The sequence below is a fragment of the Sus scrofa genome, chromosome 13, assembly GCF_054392235.1.
Source record: "Sus scrofa isolate SSC_HxYL_T2T_F1_AM1 chromosome 13, Sscrofa_HxYL_maternal_Yorkshire_Landrace_v2.0, whole genome shotgun sequence".
Classification (NCBI taxonomy): Eukaryota; Metazoa; Chordata; class Mammalia; order Artiodactyla; family Suidae; genus Sus; species Sus scrofa.
This window is the reverse complement of record NC_139395.1, coordinates 17,198,768-17,216,211: the sequence shown is the minus strand read 5'-3', so window position 1 is coordinate 17,216,211 and position 17,444 is coordinate 17,198,768. Positions and strand designations below refer to the sequence as shown.

The 17,444-nt window shown below is 42.0% G+C and overlaps 1 protein-coding gene across 1 annotated transcript in view; it reads right to left on the bottom strand.

Annotated features, from left to right (window-relative positions):
- CAPN7 (calpain 7) overlaps positions 1 to 14,093 on the bottom strand; it is a 51,182-nt gene extending 37,089 nt beyond the window's left edge. The window contains 5 exon segments of the mRNA NM_001097443.1: positions 1,556 to 1,756; positions 4,217 to 4,284; positions 5,766 to 5,923; positions 11,141 to 11,249; positions 13,988 to 14,093. Coding sequence (NP_001090912.1) covers positions 1,556 to 1,756; positions 4,217 to 4,284; positions 5,766 to 5,923; positions 11,141 to 11,249; positions 13,988 to 14,089 — 638 coding nt within the window. The 5' untranslated portion in view covers positions 14,090 to 14,093.
- Positions 14,094 to 17,444: the final 3,351 nt, after the last annotated feature.

Here is a 17,444-nt window from a genome sequence, read left to right as displayed (position 1 = left end):
ACCAGGTAGTAAAGAAGGAAGCTGCACAGATAACAATTATGGCCTCTTAACAAATTAAAGAAATGTGGTTTGTAGAAGCTTTGCACATTCTCTTTTTATTTTGTGTATTTGCATATATTAGCTATTTCTTTCTGTTTCTTTCCTTTTTTTTTTTTTTTTTGTCTTGTCTTTTTGAGGGCCGCACCCGCAGCATATGTTGGTTTCCAGGCTAGGGGTCTAATCGGAGATGTAGCCGCTGGCCTATGCCAGAGCCACAGAAGGGCAGGATCCGAGCCTTGTCTACACCACAGCTCACAGCAACGCTGGATCCTTAACCCACTGAGCGAGGCCAGGGATCGAACCTGAAACCTCATGGTTCCTGGTTGGATTCGTTAACCACTGCGCCACGACGGGAACCCCTCTTTCTGTTTCTTTCCTTCGTTTTATTTAGAAGGAGTTGGGGGCTGACTTCATAATTCAGTCTCTAGGTAACAATACTCAGTGTAACTGAATTTGAAGACAAATTAATACAGCAGGTGAAGGACAGCTGTGTGTAACCTTATTCTGGAACGATGACAGCTTTGTACTTACATGAAGGATAGCTACATCTTGTTAGGCAGAAATACAAAGTCGTTCTAACTGTGGTGTGGAATTTCAAATGTGTGCAGCAGGGAGCATGGGGATGCTTAAGTAGCCAGACTGTTAAATGTTAATGTCTCTCGGGTCAAAACCACCCTTTCTGTCCTGCTTTGTGTTGTATTGGTTCATACGCATTTTTTTCTTAGGCAAAGAGGACCAAATTAGTAGGAGTAAAATTAAAATCTTCAGCTGGAAAAGAGAGAAAAATGTATTCAAATGGCTGCCACAAAGGAAGGAACCCCTCTGCCAACTTCACTAAGTGCATAGCTCTGAGCAGGCTAGAGCCCAAGGGAAAAGCGGCCACACTGGCTCAAAAATGCAGTCAAGGATTTCCACGGCCTCTGGGGTTCTGTATTTATAATATCCCCTGAGGCTGCTTCCAGACACTGAGCTGGCTTCCCAGCCCAGAGGCTGGCAAACCTTTTCTGTCAGGGGCCAGACAGTATATAAGTTTTGGCTTTGCAGTGAGGTCTCTGTCACATATTCTGGGCCTCTTCTATTTTCTTTTTTACATCTCTTTAAAGAAATGTAAAAAACCATTCAGAGTTTAAGACTGCCCTTTGCTGCCTCTGGCCTAGACTGCTACTTCAAGGTAACATTTTTTTCCCCGTTAGAGCTCTGGTCATAAGGTGGCAGAGATGATGAACAGTCTGCCACAGCTCTACTTTGCCCCATAACTTTTACTATTCAATTTTGAAGAATGCTAGGATTTTCAGATAAAACTATGTCTAATGGAAATGTGACTATGAAGGTATATTAGAACAAATTTCAACTATTCCAAGTTGTGACTATGACAAAATAATTTATAATTACATAATAGCATGACACACTATAACAAAGGTGTAACTACAACTCAGCAAGCCTAACAAGAATAATATTTAGAGCACTGATTATGTTAACAAACTTGTTCATTACAATGAATCCTAAACTGATTTACCTGAGAACTTCTATTTCTTCTGCTGTATATCTCTGTCCTTGTGCATCACATGACTGTGGACTTATAAACGGCTGAGGTCTTTCCTGGAAGGGATTAGTTCCTAGAGGAAAATGTGTTCTTGTTGGAGGTGGCTTTGGTTTAATATTCGTTGCCTTGACTTTGCATAATGGCTTTGTTAAAGGCTCACTCAATGCTTCCGCTCTGTAACAGAGAGAGGTACAGAAAAACCATTCTAGTTTTTCTCACATTAAAGTTTTCCAGAACACAAAATTTATCTCAAGAACCAGTCGAGCATCCCTAATATAATATCAGTATATAAAATTCTTACATACTAGTCAACAATTCACTACTCAAGCTATTCCCAAAAGTAAGGTGAATATATATTATTTTTTGCAAGTAATATTCCACTGACAACATTAATTGAACATTTGTAGCATGTCAGATAGAAAGTAAGGTAAGGAGGATACAAGAATGTATGGAAGAACCCCTACTCTCAAGGTGCTCCTAGTTTTGTGGGGAAAGAAAGACAACTGCATCAAAAGTGACAGAGGCTGGAAGAATCCCACATGGGCAAATGCACAGCAGAAGTTACTGACTTAACACTGGAAAAATAATGAGTCTGCGAACATTTTTATGAATTGATGTTAAGAGTCCAGAAGAATTCACCTGGGGAGTGGAGAAGGGTTCAAAGTACAGCAAAAGATGTGCACACATGCAGACATGTGAAGCAGCAGTGAGCAAAGGGAATTTCAAAAGAATGGAGGGAGCCCCTGTGAACAGTGCAAAGAGAAGCAGCAGGAGGTGAGGCCAGTGGCAGGGATTAGATCATAGAAGGCATCACTTGATATTTAAAGGAATTTGGACTTCCAAACACAGAAGTCGTTAACCTGAGGTTCATATATGAGACTTAGGAGTCTTGCAAATGCTCTGAAACTACATGCAAAATAAATAAATAAATAAATGTTATGTACCTTTTTCCTAGAGAGTGTATCCATTCTTTTGAACAGATCCTCAAAGGTGCCCATGACTGACTGATGCCCCTGTGCTGAGGATGCAACTCAGAGATACTAGATGGGTTACCCACATATGTAATGAAAGCCACCTATGCTTCTGACTGGTGAAAGAAGTCAAAATGCAGAAGACAACTATACGTCAAGGGCCCACATCTTCCTTAATGTGGAGAAACAAACTAAAGGCTAGATGATGGTAATGAAAAGGAGGAGAACAGTTACACCTCAATAAAAAAAGAAGGGCTGGGGTAGCACAGCTACCTACTCTGAACCTCGAAAGGAGATGTTTTACTAATTCATGCTACAACTGTAAATGTCATTTCCACCCTTTTCCTTTGTAACGCTTCGTCTATACAAGAGGTATAATTCTCTGGTGCAAATCCATTCATTCTTTCAACAAACACCTAGAGAGGACCTTCTGTGTGTCTGGCGCTCTGCTAGGTACCTGGATAAAGCACCGAACAAAGACAAAATTCTCTGCCCTCACAGAGCTTGTGTTTGGGGGGCTGGAAGGAACACAGACATTAGTAACAAATTTGATACACTGGTAAATCTCATATACCTTAGAAAGTAATAGGAGTTTTAGGAAAGAACATTAGAACAGAGTAAGCAGAATGAAAGTACTGGAGGAGATTCAATTTTAAATAGAAAGGAGGAGTTCCCCTGTGGCTCAGCAGTAAGGAACCCAGCTGGTATTCATGAGGATGTGGGTTCAATCCCTGGCCTCATTCAGTGGGTTAAGGATCCAGCGTGACCATGAGCTGTGGTATAGGTCACAGACGTGGCTTGGATCTGGCACTGCTATGGCTGTGCTGCAGGCCAGCAGCTACAGCTCCAATTCAAACCCTAGCAAGTAAACCTCCATATGCCATGAGTGTGGCCCTAAAAACACCAAAAAAAAAAAAAAAGAACAGAGAGGGCATGCCTTATTAAAGAGCGATGCATGGAGGGAGCCACACACATGCACGACCTGGAGTATGTACATGGTGGCTCACTCTCAATTTCTCCATTTCCAGTAGTAGCACTGGAAGGCTCACTGGAAATTCTCCTCTTTGGAAGTCTGAAACTACACAACGGAAGGGAAGCCTTCCATTTCAAATGCCATATTCATTTTTTTAAATTAATTTATTTATTTTTTGTCTTGTCTTTTAGGGCTGCATCCACAGCATATGGAGGTTGCCAGGCTAGGGGTCGAATTGGAGCTACAGCTGCCAGCCTATGCCACAGCCACAGCAATGCCAGATCCTTAACCCCTGAGTGAGGCCAGGGATTGAACCCGTGTCCTCATGGATATTAGTTGGGTTCATTAACCACTGAGCCATGGGAACTCCTCATTTTTGTTTTAGACACAGCAAAAACTAAATAAAATGATTCTTGACTGACTTGTTTTTTGAGTTTCAAGCAGGGATGAGGACACAGGTGAAACTCCTCTGCTCCCCTGAGTAGTTTACCATCTAATGAGCCAAAGTGACATGTGGAAAAGCAGCAGGGAACAAGAGAGGAACAAATTTACTTGGAGAAAGAAGGCAGACTTGTCTGGATCCCAGGTTTGTTACCACGAACTCCACCTCACATGCAGATAAACCTGTTTCAGTGAAGTGACACGGCACACTGCTATCCAAGGATAAGAACTCAAGGGACCAAAACTCACCTGTCTAGTGCTTGTCGAGCCAACTGTTTCAGTTTATTTTGCAGAGTTTTATCAGCAGTTTCATAAGACTTGAAAGAAAGACATTCCAAGGTACAATTATTAATGTGCTTCACTCATGATAATTCTAAGCAAGAAGAATTTACAATGTACATTACACTTCTTAAAATTATGAGAGAATCAACCAAGACATTTTATTTTCGTCCTTCAAGGTAACATTTCAAACTGTGCTGAGCGCTCGTTACTAAGGTAAAGTCTAAAACCAATAAATGTGGGCAGGTGATAACTGGATCACAACCATACAATCACAGTGCCACATAAGGCTGGGCATCAGGAACCTGGGGAGAGTAGGGCTACTGTACTAAGTGACATAGTCAGGAGGAGAAAGACAGGTACCACAGGATTTCACTCATATGTGGAACCTAAAAGACAAAACAAATAAACAAACAATAACACAAAAACAAACTCAGAGAGACAGAACAGAGGAGTGGCTTCCAGAGGGGAAGGGGGTTGGGGGGATGGGCAAAGTGGATGAAGAAGGCAACTGTACAGCGATGGAAGGTAACTAGGCTGTGGTGGTGACCACTTTGAAGTGTATACGGATGTGGAATAATGCTGTACACTGAAATTTATATAACTAAACAAAATAAAAACAGACTAGCATCTACCCGCAGGCTCAGTTACCTACATACATGAAGCTAGATGTTCCTCTGAACAAAAGACCTTGAACAGAGAGCCAGTACTCTGATCGATGTACTGAGAATACCACTCTTGCCCATGTCACCACGTCCACCTGCCAAATGAGCTGCTCTCAAACACTAGATGCTTCTTGGAGCTCCTCAGGAGGCAGTAAAGACTACTCCACACACAGACTTTATACTGCATTAATAAAGCTCTCCCAAACCATTAGCTCGGTTCTAAGTGTATAAAACCAAAAACGGGGATGTTTATTTTAAATTCATAGATTTGTGATGGTGAATTCTTCCTGTAATAAATTTACTTTAGTTATATGGGTATAAAAAGGTTAAAAAAATGGCACCTGTAATTTAAAAAACAATTGCCTAATGACTTGATCTCAATACTGCCAAATTTTGAACAAGATGTTAAAATCCATTATTCATTTCTACTATTCACTATCTTTTTTTTTTTTTTTTTTTTGCTTTCTTTTAGGGCCTCACCCACGGCATATGGAGGTTTTCAGGCTAGGGGTCGAATCAGAGCTGCAGCTGCTGGCCTGCACCACAGCTACAGAAATGCAGGATCCGAGTCTGATCTGTGACCTACATACACCACAGCTCATGGCAACGCTGGATCCTTAACCCACTGATTGAGGCCAGGGATGGAACATGCATCCTCATGCATACTGGTCGGATTCATTACCACTGAGCCACAACGGGAACTCCTTCATTATCTTTTAAGGAGGAGTAACTTAGTTTCATTTGTAATAATAGGACGGTTTGTTTTCTTTAAAGAATTAAGTGAAATTCACTAGTAAGGGGAGAAATTTCTTAGTACAATTCCACCAAATGTAACTTGTAGCTGTTATACATACAGTTTTCAGACAGAGATCTACAGCTTCTGTATACAATTCTATAGCATCTTCAACATTCCCTTTTTCATCTTCGTCAAAAGCTTGCGTAACAAGGAAATGAGCCCGTTCTAAGTCCAACTGATGTTTTGATTTCAAAGGATCCGCACTCTTTGACTGAACTGGGATAGAAAAAGAGTCACACCAAAGAAATTATTACACATATACATGTATCACAGGGAACAACATAACCATTTTACTACATTCTTTATCAAAACTCTATAATCCTTCATTTAAAAAGCTTAGCAAAAATCCTTTAAAAATTTTTTCCCTAAATTTTTGTCCCTATCAGCACTTTCTTTATTTAAAAAACATAGGAGTCCTCCTCTCACACACCCTTCCCACAAAAAAAAAAGTGGAAAATAATAAATCTAAAGAAACTCAATTATGTTTCAAAGTAATTAAAAATTTTTTTCAGTACAGATAATAGTTATAATATACTAGACCTTGATGATAAAATTCATGCTGTTTCCTATTCATCTGGATCCAGAATAAGCGATCATATACTTTTACTGCTCTTTGAAATATGCGTGTTTTGTTTTGTTTTTTGTCTTCCGTCTTTTTAGGGCCACACCTGTGGCATGGAGGTTCCCAGGCTAGGGGTCGAATTGAAACTACAGCTGCTGGCCTATGCCAGAGCCACAGCAACGCCAGGTCCAAGCTGCATCTGTGACCTACACCACACTTCATAGCAACACCGGATCCTTAACCCACTGAGTGAAGCCAAACATCAAACCCACAACCTCATGGTTCCTAGTCGGATCCGTTTCCACTGCAACACAATGAGAACTCCTGAAATAAGGGTTTGTCCCTAACATAAAGATACATACCCACGAAGGACCTGCATCTAATAAAAAGACAAGCCCAATTTATTTATTTTATTTATTTATTTTTTTTATTTTCCCACTGTACAGCAAGGGGGTCAGGTTATCCTTACATGTATACATTGCAATTACAGTTTTTCCCCCACCCTTTCTTCTGTTGCAACATGAGTATCTAGACATAGTTCTCAATGCTATTCAGCAGGATCTCCTTGTAAATCTATTCTAGGTTGTGTCTGATAGACAAGCCCAATTTAAAACAGGGGTGAGGACTGATGATGTCATCAACTTGTGTTGATGTGACTAGTCCACAGGTTACCCAGCTTTTTGGCTAAACAAGACTTCTGGGTAGTCTGTGAGGATGTTTCTGAATAAGACTGGCATTTGCATTGGTGCTGAAAGTGGACAGCCCTCCCCGGTGTGGGTGAGCATCATCTAATCCACTGTTGGCCTGAACTGAGCAACAGGCAGAAGGGGAAGGAGAATCTGCCCTCACTGCAGGACTGCTCAAGCTGATACACTGGTTTTCTCTTGCCCTCGGACTGGAACTCACATCAGCAACCCAGGTCTCAGGCCTTTGGACCTGGAGTGAACCACACCACCGGCTTTCCCAGGGCTCCAGCTTGCAGAAGGTGGATAGTAGGACTTCTTAGCCTCCATAATTACATGAGCCAATTCCTCATAATAAACCTCTTTATGTACACCCCAATGGTTCTGTTTCTCTGCAGAACCTGACTTATACAAAGAGCAAAGGATCCGTATAGCCATTTTGCCAGAGCAGACAGGTATTCAAAGGGCCAACTGGCACATGAAAGATGTTCAACATCATCAGCCATCAAGGAACTGCACAACAAATTCACAATGAGACACCAGTTTACACCCACTAGGGTGGCTGAAATAAAAAAGACAGAAAATAACAACTGTTGATACGGATGTGAAGGAAATGGGACCCTCATATATTGCTGGTAGAACTATAAAATCACATAGCCACTTTGGAAAACAGTTTAGCAGTTCCTCAAAAAGTTAGATATTAAGCTACCCTATGACCTAGCAATTCTACTTCTGGGTTTATATCTAAGAGAACTGAAAATATATGTCCACACCCAAACTTATGAACAAGTGTTCAGAAGAGCGTTATTCATAAAAGCCAAAAACTGGAACCAAGCCACTGTCCATCAACTGATGAATGGATAAATAAAAGGCGGTATATTAATACAACAGTATATTATTTAACCATAAAAAGAAATGAAGCACTGATATATGCTACAACATGGAAAAACTCTGAACACATTATGCTAAATAAAAGAAGCCAGACACAAAAGGCCACATACTGGATGATTCCATTCACCTGAACTATCCATAATAGACAAATCCGTGGAGACAGAAAATAGATTAGTGGTTGCTAGGGCCCAGGGGGTGGGGAGAATAGGGAGTGACTAAATAAGAGGTTTCTTTTAGGGTGACAAAAATATTCCGAAATTAGAGAGTGGTGATAGTTGCACGACTCTGGGAATATACTAAAAACCACTGAAGTGTACACTATAAAAAGGTGTATTTTATGGTATGTGAAATATATCTCAATAAAAGTGTTATTTTTAAAAGCTTTAAATTGTCTCAAAATTGAGTTTAATCTTTTAAAAACTACAACCCTCAGTAACACACTAAAGTATGTACTAAATCCATTTATAGAATAAATGTTAAACTGTCTAGCTCAAGGTTTCTCAGCCTTGGCACCACTCACGTTTTCAGCCGGGTAATTTTTTGCTGTGGACAATCCTATGCACTGTAGGCTCTTCCCTGTAGCACTATCTTTGCTCTCTATCCAACCCGATGCTAGCAGCATACTGCACCCCCTGGCATAAAAAATCAGAAATCTCTCCAGGCATTGTTAAATGTCTCCCGAAGGGCAAAAATCGATTCTAGTTGAGAATGACTATCTAGCCTCAAGTTTCATAGCTAAAAGTAGAAGGGCAGGAACTCAACTTAGATCTTTTATTTATTTATTTATTTATTTTTGCTTTTTTATGGCTGCACCCATGGCGTATGGAGGTTCCCAGACTAAGGGTCGAATCAGAGCTATAGCTGCCAGCCTGTGCCACAGCCCCAGCCACATCAGATCCAAGCCGCGTCTGTGACCTACACCACAGCTCACGGCAATGCCAGATCCTTAACCCACTGAGCAAAGGCAGGGAGCAAACCCACATCCTCATGGATGCCAGTGAGATTTGTTAACTGCTGAGCCACGATGGGAACTTCCTCAACTCGGATCTTTTAATTCTGAGTCTTGAGTTTTTTTAAACTACACTGGAGAATTTCAAGCTGGGTTACCTTTCCCTAAACCAAAAGTCAACCCATCTCTCAAATCACCTGACTGTCAGCAGATTTCATATTTTAAAAGCTGGGGTTTTGGGGAGTTCCTGCCATGGGTCAGCAGTAACGAGCCCGACTAGTATCCATGAGGATGCAGGCTGGATCCCTGGCCTTGATCAGTGGGTTAAGGATCCGGCATTTCTGCGAGCTGTGGTACCGGCTGCAGATGTGGCTCAGATCTCGAGTTGCTATGGCTGTGGCCTGCAGCTGCACCTCGGATTGGACCCCTAGCCTGGGAACTTCCATATGTTGCAGGTGCAGCCCTAAAAAGCAAAAAAAAAAAAAAGAACTGGGGTTCTTTTTATTTGATAAAAAATTTGATTTTTATTTGATAAAGGACTCTTCTGCTTGAAATGATAATACGATATTTAAGTAAACCATTTAATTCACCAGATTACATTCTACTTCTTGAACAAAATAAGTCAAAAAGCTGACAAAACATTTAAGGTATATTATGCTTTATGTATTTATTTACTTATTTGAAGTCTTTTCAGGGCCATACCATGGCATATGGAGGTTCTCAGGCTAGGGGTCAAATGAGAGCTGTAACCTCTGGCCTACGCCACAGCCACAGTCACAGCAGTGCCAGACCCGAGCTGCGTCTGCGACCTGCACCACAGCTCACAGCAACGCTGGATCCTTAAGCCACTGAACAAGGCCAGAGACTGAATCTGTGTCCTCATGGATACTAGTCAGGTTCATTTCCACTGAGCCAAGATGGGAATTCCAAGGTTTACTATGCTTAGAAATCCTTTTTGAACTTCTGTTTCACTGGCAAGTGTTCACGCTCCAAGAGATTAGAGCTCATTCTGTGCCTGATATAAATACCACATTTTATAAATTTAAGAACTTCATTTACTTAGCTGGGAAGATGAAGTGCCTTTGAATTACATGGCATTCTGAATACATGAATCAGTGTAACTTTGCACTACATGAGGTCCTGGTGCACAGGCAGACCACTTTTCAATGCATGCCATTTCTGCACACTGTTTTAAATGAAACTACCATGTCTGTAAGGAGATGGTCCTAACAAGAAATCCAATGATCAAATCAACTTTATCCTAACTATGAGCTTGAAACTGCTCATATGTCCTCAAAATGAGTGGTGAAAAGTAAAGCCTCCCCTGGAGTTCTTGTTGTGGCTCAGTGGTTAACGAACCCGGCTAGTTACCATGAGGTGGCAGGTTCGATCCCTGGCCTCGTTCAGTGGGTTAAGGATCCGGCATTGCCGTGAGTAGTGTAAGTCGCAGACATGGCTCGGATCCTGTGTTGCTGTGGCACAGGCCAGTAGCTGTAGGTAGCTCCAATTCGACCCCTAGCCTGGGAACCTCCATATGCCATGGGTGCGGCCCTAAAAAGACAAAAGACAAAAAAAAAAAAAAAAAAAAAAAAAACAGAAAGTAAAGCCTCCCCTAAGCTTGTGGCTTTATTATACTGCCACAACAAAAAAGGGGTTAAAAAGAGCCCTTAGTGACATGAACACTTTTCTAAAACAAAGTGTCAGTAGATGGTCATTTTCTTTTCTACCCATGTGAACAGCAGATTTTACCAGGAGCCATTTACCTCTAAGAGAACAGCAATCACATAGCCTGTGTACTTGTTTCACAGCCATTTGCCACACTGTTTACAAAAATAAATACAAGTTGTTCCAGGACTCTACTTACATGTTGCTTTTCCAAGATACCATTTTAAAAAAGAGTTTAGCTAAGGTCTGAAGGTTGAGGATAATGATACAGTAAAGACTGTGAACCCACTGCTAAAGTCTTTAGACACTAAAGAGGAGGAGTCATTTAATTTTAATAGCAGGAGAGGGCATGTGACAGATATTTAAAAGCAGACTTGAACCAGGGTCCTAATCCGGACGCTGCCCAAGATACACGGTTAGAAGGTAGATAACTCATCGTCATCTGCTGGGAAATTAGGAGGCTGGCCTCTATCACCTCTAAGGCTCCTCTTCACAGACGTATCACTTATTTCCATATGATGATTTTTTAAAATGTGACTATCCAAAGAGGAATGAGCAGCAAGAGAGTAAGGATCAAGAATCAAAGATGAAAATAAAAAAGAAAGAGAATATGTGGGAAAAGTAAGATGTGATGGGAGAGAGGAAAAAAAAAATACAGTGATACAGTGAAGTCCTTTACCAACCTGCTGAATGTAGAGCCTGCACTCTTTCCAGATATTCATTTATTTTTTCTTGAATGTGTTCTAGGCTTGATCCTGCCATCTCAGCATAAATTAAAGCTTGTGCAGCTTCCTAAAAATTAAAAAAAAAAAAAAAGAATTCAAGGGAATCTAACAGATGAATTATAATTTGAATTTTTTTTAACACTTTCTTAACTCACTACTGCTTTCTACGAATGACAAAACAAGAATGTCTTTAAGATAGCAGTAATATTTTGATAAAGTAAATGAGTTATAGAATCCTTCAATACCTTTTCTCGGTTCTGAATATTCTCAATTTTCTCCTACTGTTGAAAATGTATGAAGTCAAACAGAAGAAGGTCATTGTAAACATTTTCTTAGAATAGCTGTGGTTTATATGTTTTTTTCTCTCTCTCTCTTTTTTTTTTTTTTTTGTCTTTTTAGGGCTGCACCTGCAGCATACGGAAGTTCCCAGGCCAGGGTTCTAACTGGAGCTGGAGCTGCTGGCCTATATCACAACCACAGCAATGCCAGATCCAAGCCATGTCTGTGACCTACACCACAACTCGAGGCAACGCCGGATCCTTTAACCCCCTGAGTGAGGCCAGGGATCTAACCTGCATCCTCATGGATACTAGTAAGATTCTTAACAGGAACTCCTTTTCTTTTTTATTTATGCAACAGGTCAGACTCGAAATTATACACCCCAAAAAAGTGAACTGAGTCTTGAATGCATCAGAACAGATAATAATCAATAAAACTAAGTATCAATAAAAAAGATTTTTTTTTTTTTTGTCTTTTTTTTAGCTATTTCTTGGGCCGTTCCTGCGGCATATGGAGGTTCCCAGGCTAGGGGTTGAATTGGAGCTGTAGCCTCCGGCCTACGCCAGAGCCACAGCAACGCAGGAACTGAGCCGCGTCTGCAACCTACACCACAGCTCACGGCAACGCCGGATCGTTAACCCACTGAGCAAGGGCAGGGACCGAACCCGCAACCTCATGGTTCCTAGTCGGATTCGTTAACCACCGCGCCACAACAGGAACTCCAATAAAAAAGATTTTAAAGGTTATCTCACAGTGGAAAGAAAATCTTTTCCTCTACAGAAAATATTGTCAAGGGGGGACACACTGTATGGTAGATTTCAGTTGTATAAAATAAACACTTTAATTAAGAAAATCTGGATTTGTCTTGCCACTATTCCATAACTTCTTCAGCCAGTTAGGCTGTGGCTAGTGAGGAAATGCCTTCATTCTCACCATCAGCATTCTGAGAGGGTGACCAATGCTACCACACAGAAAGTCCACAGAGAGACTTTCCCAGGTACTACCACCTTCTCTGCAGTAACCTTAGCATGTGTACTTCAAAGAACCTCATGCCTGATTATCTGGATCCAAAGAAGCCACCCACTGATCCAGTTATTAGAGCTGGAGTTGTTTCCTTCAAACTACAAAATCAATAAGAAGAGTACAGTTTTGGTCCAAATTGAAATTGGGGATAGAAAAAATACGTTTTCCTCAGATTTCAGTAATTCAGATATCTCAGGGGAGGGAGGAAAATATAACCTTATATGTAAATATTACAGCCAATTTTTAAAACTGTTGGCATCAACTTTATTTTACTCATTTCATTTATACTTGAAAGTGACTAACAATTAAAGAACCCCTTTTAGAAGAGTATGAAGACAGAAAACACTAAATATCTGATAGTTTACATAAACAGCTCCTACAAGCACAACCACTTTTCTGACTCTCAAGGAAAAGAAATTCTTCATAGTAACAAGCAAATCTTACAGCAAAACAAGAGGCACACTGCACAGTATTTTCTTTTGCCTTAGCTATTTCAAATGGCACTATTTTCACCTACAAACATTGGTCAGTTATTGCACAAAACTAAAACAGAGTTTTACTTTTTAAATACCACTCTAATGAAATTGTCAACAAAAAGTCCAAAAGGAATGATTCTAAAACACATCAAGTCTCTAAATATAGATTATAAAGGCAATTAAATATTAACCTGAAAAAAAACCACACGTTAATGACAGCATATACGTTTATAGGAAAAATTTACTACTACTGTATAATCAGTCGACATTGCTTCTAAAAGAAAAGGTAGTAATATCAAGAAGATACAGCTACCTCAGCAGGGAGGCGCAGGGCAAGACGGCAGCGAGACAGTTGTGTTTGCAAATCCTCAGGATTAGGGAGCAAAGAGTGGACTGTGAAGCGCCTAGTCTTTAATAATTCTGGCCCCAATAATTATCCAAATGAAATATCAAAGAAACATGTAAAGCATGAGTATAAGGATATTATGACGCTGAAGATCAAAATATAAATGTTCATAAATGAACATAAAATGACCGGAAGAGTTTGTAAATACACCAAGACACAGCTACAGAATGCATCCACTAACAAGGTAATATTATGAATCTTAAAAAAATTCATAACTTTTTAAAAGTTTCAATGAAAAGATTAAAACAGTATAAACAGTACGATTTGGGGTTTTTTTAAAGGTGTGTAGACACATAGGCGTAGAAAAACAAAGATACAGGTCAAACGCTAGGATATCCGATGCTTTATTCTTTTTAATTGACTTTCTGAGTCCGTCTGAGCACGCACTGTCTCCGAGTACATCCAAGACAGTGAGACCCAGTGAGCTGACAGCTCAGCCTCGCCTTCAGGACGGACCCGACCCTGGAGAGGCTACCAAGCCCAAGAGGAGGACTCCGGGGCGGGGGCGGGGACAGGCCTGGCCTCTCAGCGGGGCCACCGTCCCCCACCCCCGAAGGACAGCGGGAGCGGCGATGCGATGCGAAGCCCATCAGGCAGCACCTGGGCCCGCCCCCAGCCCACCTTGTAGTAAAACACCGCCTCTGAGTAGCGGCCTTCGTGGTCGCGCTGCACCGCCAGCCGCGCGAACTGCACAGCATCCCGTTCCAGCGCCGCCGCGTCCATGGCGGCCCCGCGGCGAGGTCCTCCGCCGCCTGCTGCCCAGGCGAGGCCCGGGCCGCGCAGAAATGCTGGAGCTCACTTCCGGCGGCTGAGGAAGGACAGCGGCCGGCCCCTCAGCACAGACCCGGCTCCCAGCCGGCGGGCAGCCTGACTCCACGGCCGCCGCATTCCCCGCCCCGCCCACCGGTCGCACTGCGCAAGCGCGGCCGGCCGGGTAAGGCGAGTCCGTGAAGCCAGGGCGCCGGGGGCGGTGGGCGGGGCCCGGCCTCCGCGGGGCCGAGTGCACGTGACCGCCACTGCGCCCAGGATTGGACCGACGCAACCGGTGCCACGTCCGAGCGGACGCTGCCTCCGCCCTCTACACGCAGGTGGTAGTGCCCTGCGAGGCTGTTGCTGGCCAGATTAGGGAGGAGGGGCGCATGCGCCTTACGGGGCTCTACCCACTCCCGCCTCCCCACCCCCCCCCCCCCCCCCCCGGTGCCGGAGAGCTCTTCCCATCTTCTGGGCTGCTTTTTTAAAAATTAGGGAAATACAGTAAGGACATAGGATTCTTATGCGATACTCTTTAATAAGTTTATAGCCGCAAATTCAATTTTAACCCTGTATAACTTTCCGAGGTTATAGTACTGATTGAATTGTGTAATAACAATGTGTACTTATCCTTAGGTTAACAATGCTGTTGTAATACTCAATTAGGTGATTACTTGGCTAATGGTCTTTCTCTTTAAAACTCTGTATTCAGCAATAATAAAAATAAACTAGTGAGAGACACCACAATATTGACAAAACTCGAAATTCACTGTATGTTAAGATGAGAGAGTACAACTGTGACTATGTTTATAAGAAACACCAGAAAAGATGAATCTAATCAATAACGTGTGAAGCTGTTAGGGAACCATGGACCCAAACCGCCTGCCCTGGCTAGCACCGTAGTAGCACCTCGGCTCAAGTCTCCCACACAGGATGTAACACCTTTGCTTAAGTCTCCCACATCAGGATGCTTCAAAAGAACACAAAACCAGTGAAGGGCCTAAAACCAACCTGGAGGAAGCTCAGGAGGGGCCAAGAAGGGCAGGAGACTCCAGTTTATATGTCTTGCTAACCTCCTGGAAACACTCATGCTGGAAACTACCTTGACTAAGAGATGCATAAGCCATCAGGAAGGGCTTTGATCAGAACAAAGGAAGGCAGGAGCAAGGTGACTGGCCAAAGACAATCTGGAAATCTGATGCCCCCGCCTGCTACCACAAAAACCGGAGAGTGTGTGCCACAAGGCAGAGTAGTTCTCCTGGTTTCTGTTACCTGCTGCTCTCTGCTGAAGTGCCCCTTTTCAACAGTCTTTTGCTTTGTCAGTCATGCGTCTCCTCGGACAATTGATTTATTAGTGTTGAACAAGAGCCCACTCTCAGGGGACTCATCCAGTGACAAAATCACATCAATGTTTGGTAACGGATAAGAGAATCTTTTGACAGATTTATAAGCATTTCTTATTTCTTTGGAGGCGATGGAAATGTATTGTGTCTTGAAGGTGATGCCAAAAACACATGCATTTGTTAAGACCTATTATTACACCGTACATTTTAAACGCATACTTCTAATTTTCCTTCATTATACCTCAATAAAAATTTTTTAGTCAGTTGGCTTGCATTTAAATGGGACGCAATTTCCATAACTGTTCCTTCACATTTGGTGAAGTTAATAACTATCTCATTGGATGGTTGTAAAGCGCACAGATGGAGAATTTGACTCTGCCTGCTTCCCATTATTAGCTGCTACAGTTTAATAACTGAAGCAGGGATGGTTTCTGTCTCTATCAGTTTAAACCCAGAATTAAGCCCAAGCTTTGGTCCAGAGCAGGTGTTGAATAAATATTTCAAAATGTTGAGTGAGTCACTCCCCTGCTAAATATACTCAATACACCCTCCCCTATCTTGATTCTAAAGAATGAAGTAAAAATTCCTTAACACAGAATAGAAGTTTCCTTAGAACTGGAGCTCAGGGTGTGTTCCCAAGATATTTGCAGGAACTGATCCCCAAGCTACAGCAGACGAATGCAGTTTTGCTCACTCAGAAGAGGGCTTCTGTGTCTACTGTTCCCCCTTTCGTCTCAGCTTGTAGAATTCCTATCTCCTCTTGAAGGGGGTTTTTCTAGCTCTCCCTGGATTTGTGATCCCTCCCTATACCTTCTCATTTATTCCCTTATTCCTTGTTCACTTATTTGCTGATCACTGAATGCCTACTTGGTGCCAGGCACAGAGCAAAACATTGAAGATACAAAGATAAATGAAAGAGAGTGAGATAAGTCTGGGAAAAGCAAGTTAAAGCTTCAAAGTTAACTACAGTCTTTAAAAACACTGAGACTTCCATGAACATGGTAAACCTTGTCATGTATTGAGGGCTTCTCTTATTGCTCTCAGCAAGGTTTTATAGGGCACAGGTCTTACACATCCATCTTTTGACAGATTTATAAGCATTTCTTACTTCTGATGCTATTTTAAATGGTGTTACTTATTTGGAGTTCCCTTCGTGGTGCAGCGGAAACGAATCCAACTAGAAACCATGAGGTTGTGGGTTCCATCCCTGGCCTTGCTCAGTGGGTTAAGGATCCGGCATGGCTATGAACTGTGGTATAGGTTGAAGACTTGGTTTGGATCTGGCATTGCTGTGGCTCTGGCATAGGCCAGCAGCTACAGCTCTGATTAGACCCCTAGCCTGGGAACCTCCATATGCCGTGGGTGTGGCCCTAAAAGGACAAAAGACTAAATAAATAAATGAATAAATGAAATAGAACAAAATAAAATAAATGGTGTTATTTAGTTTCAATTTCCTCTTGTTTGTGTTAGTGTATAGAAATAGTGTTAATATGTATATATTGACTTTATATCTGGCAATCATAGATTATCCAGAAAAACCTGAAAGTGAGGTGGTGGAGCTTCATGACAGCTACCTGCAGAGAATGTTTACCGGGATATATAGCCTCTACCTGGTCCGCCAGGTCTGTGACATTTGCCCTGGCAGAATTTGTCCCATGTTAAGCACTCAGAGTGTCTTGATTAAAATTCCCTCATCCTAAAATAAATAAATAAATAAATAAATAAAAATAAAAAAAATAAAATTCCCTCATCCTACAGCATGAGAGCTCCACACCCCAGAGAGCTAGAAGACACCCTGAGAGAGAGGTGAGCTTGAGAAAACTGGTCACATCCTGCTCAGGAATCCCAGGCTGTTGTGAATCCCTGGCTTCCTTCCTACATATGGCTTCACAGGCAGAAGCAGCAAAGCATCCTTGTGAAATCTGGACTTGCAGAGGCTTATGGAAATAGCACTGCTCTGGGCCACAGTAGGTAGAAACAGAGTA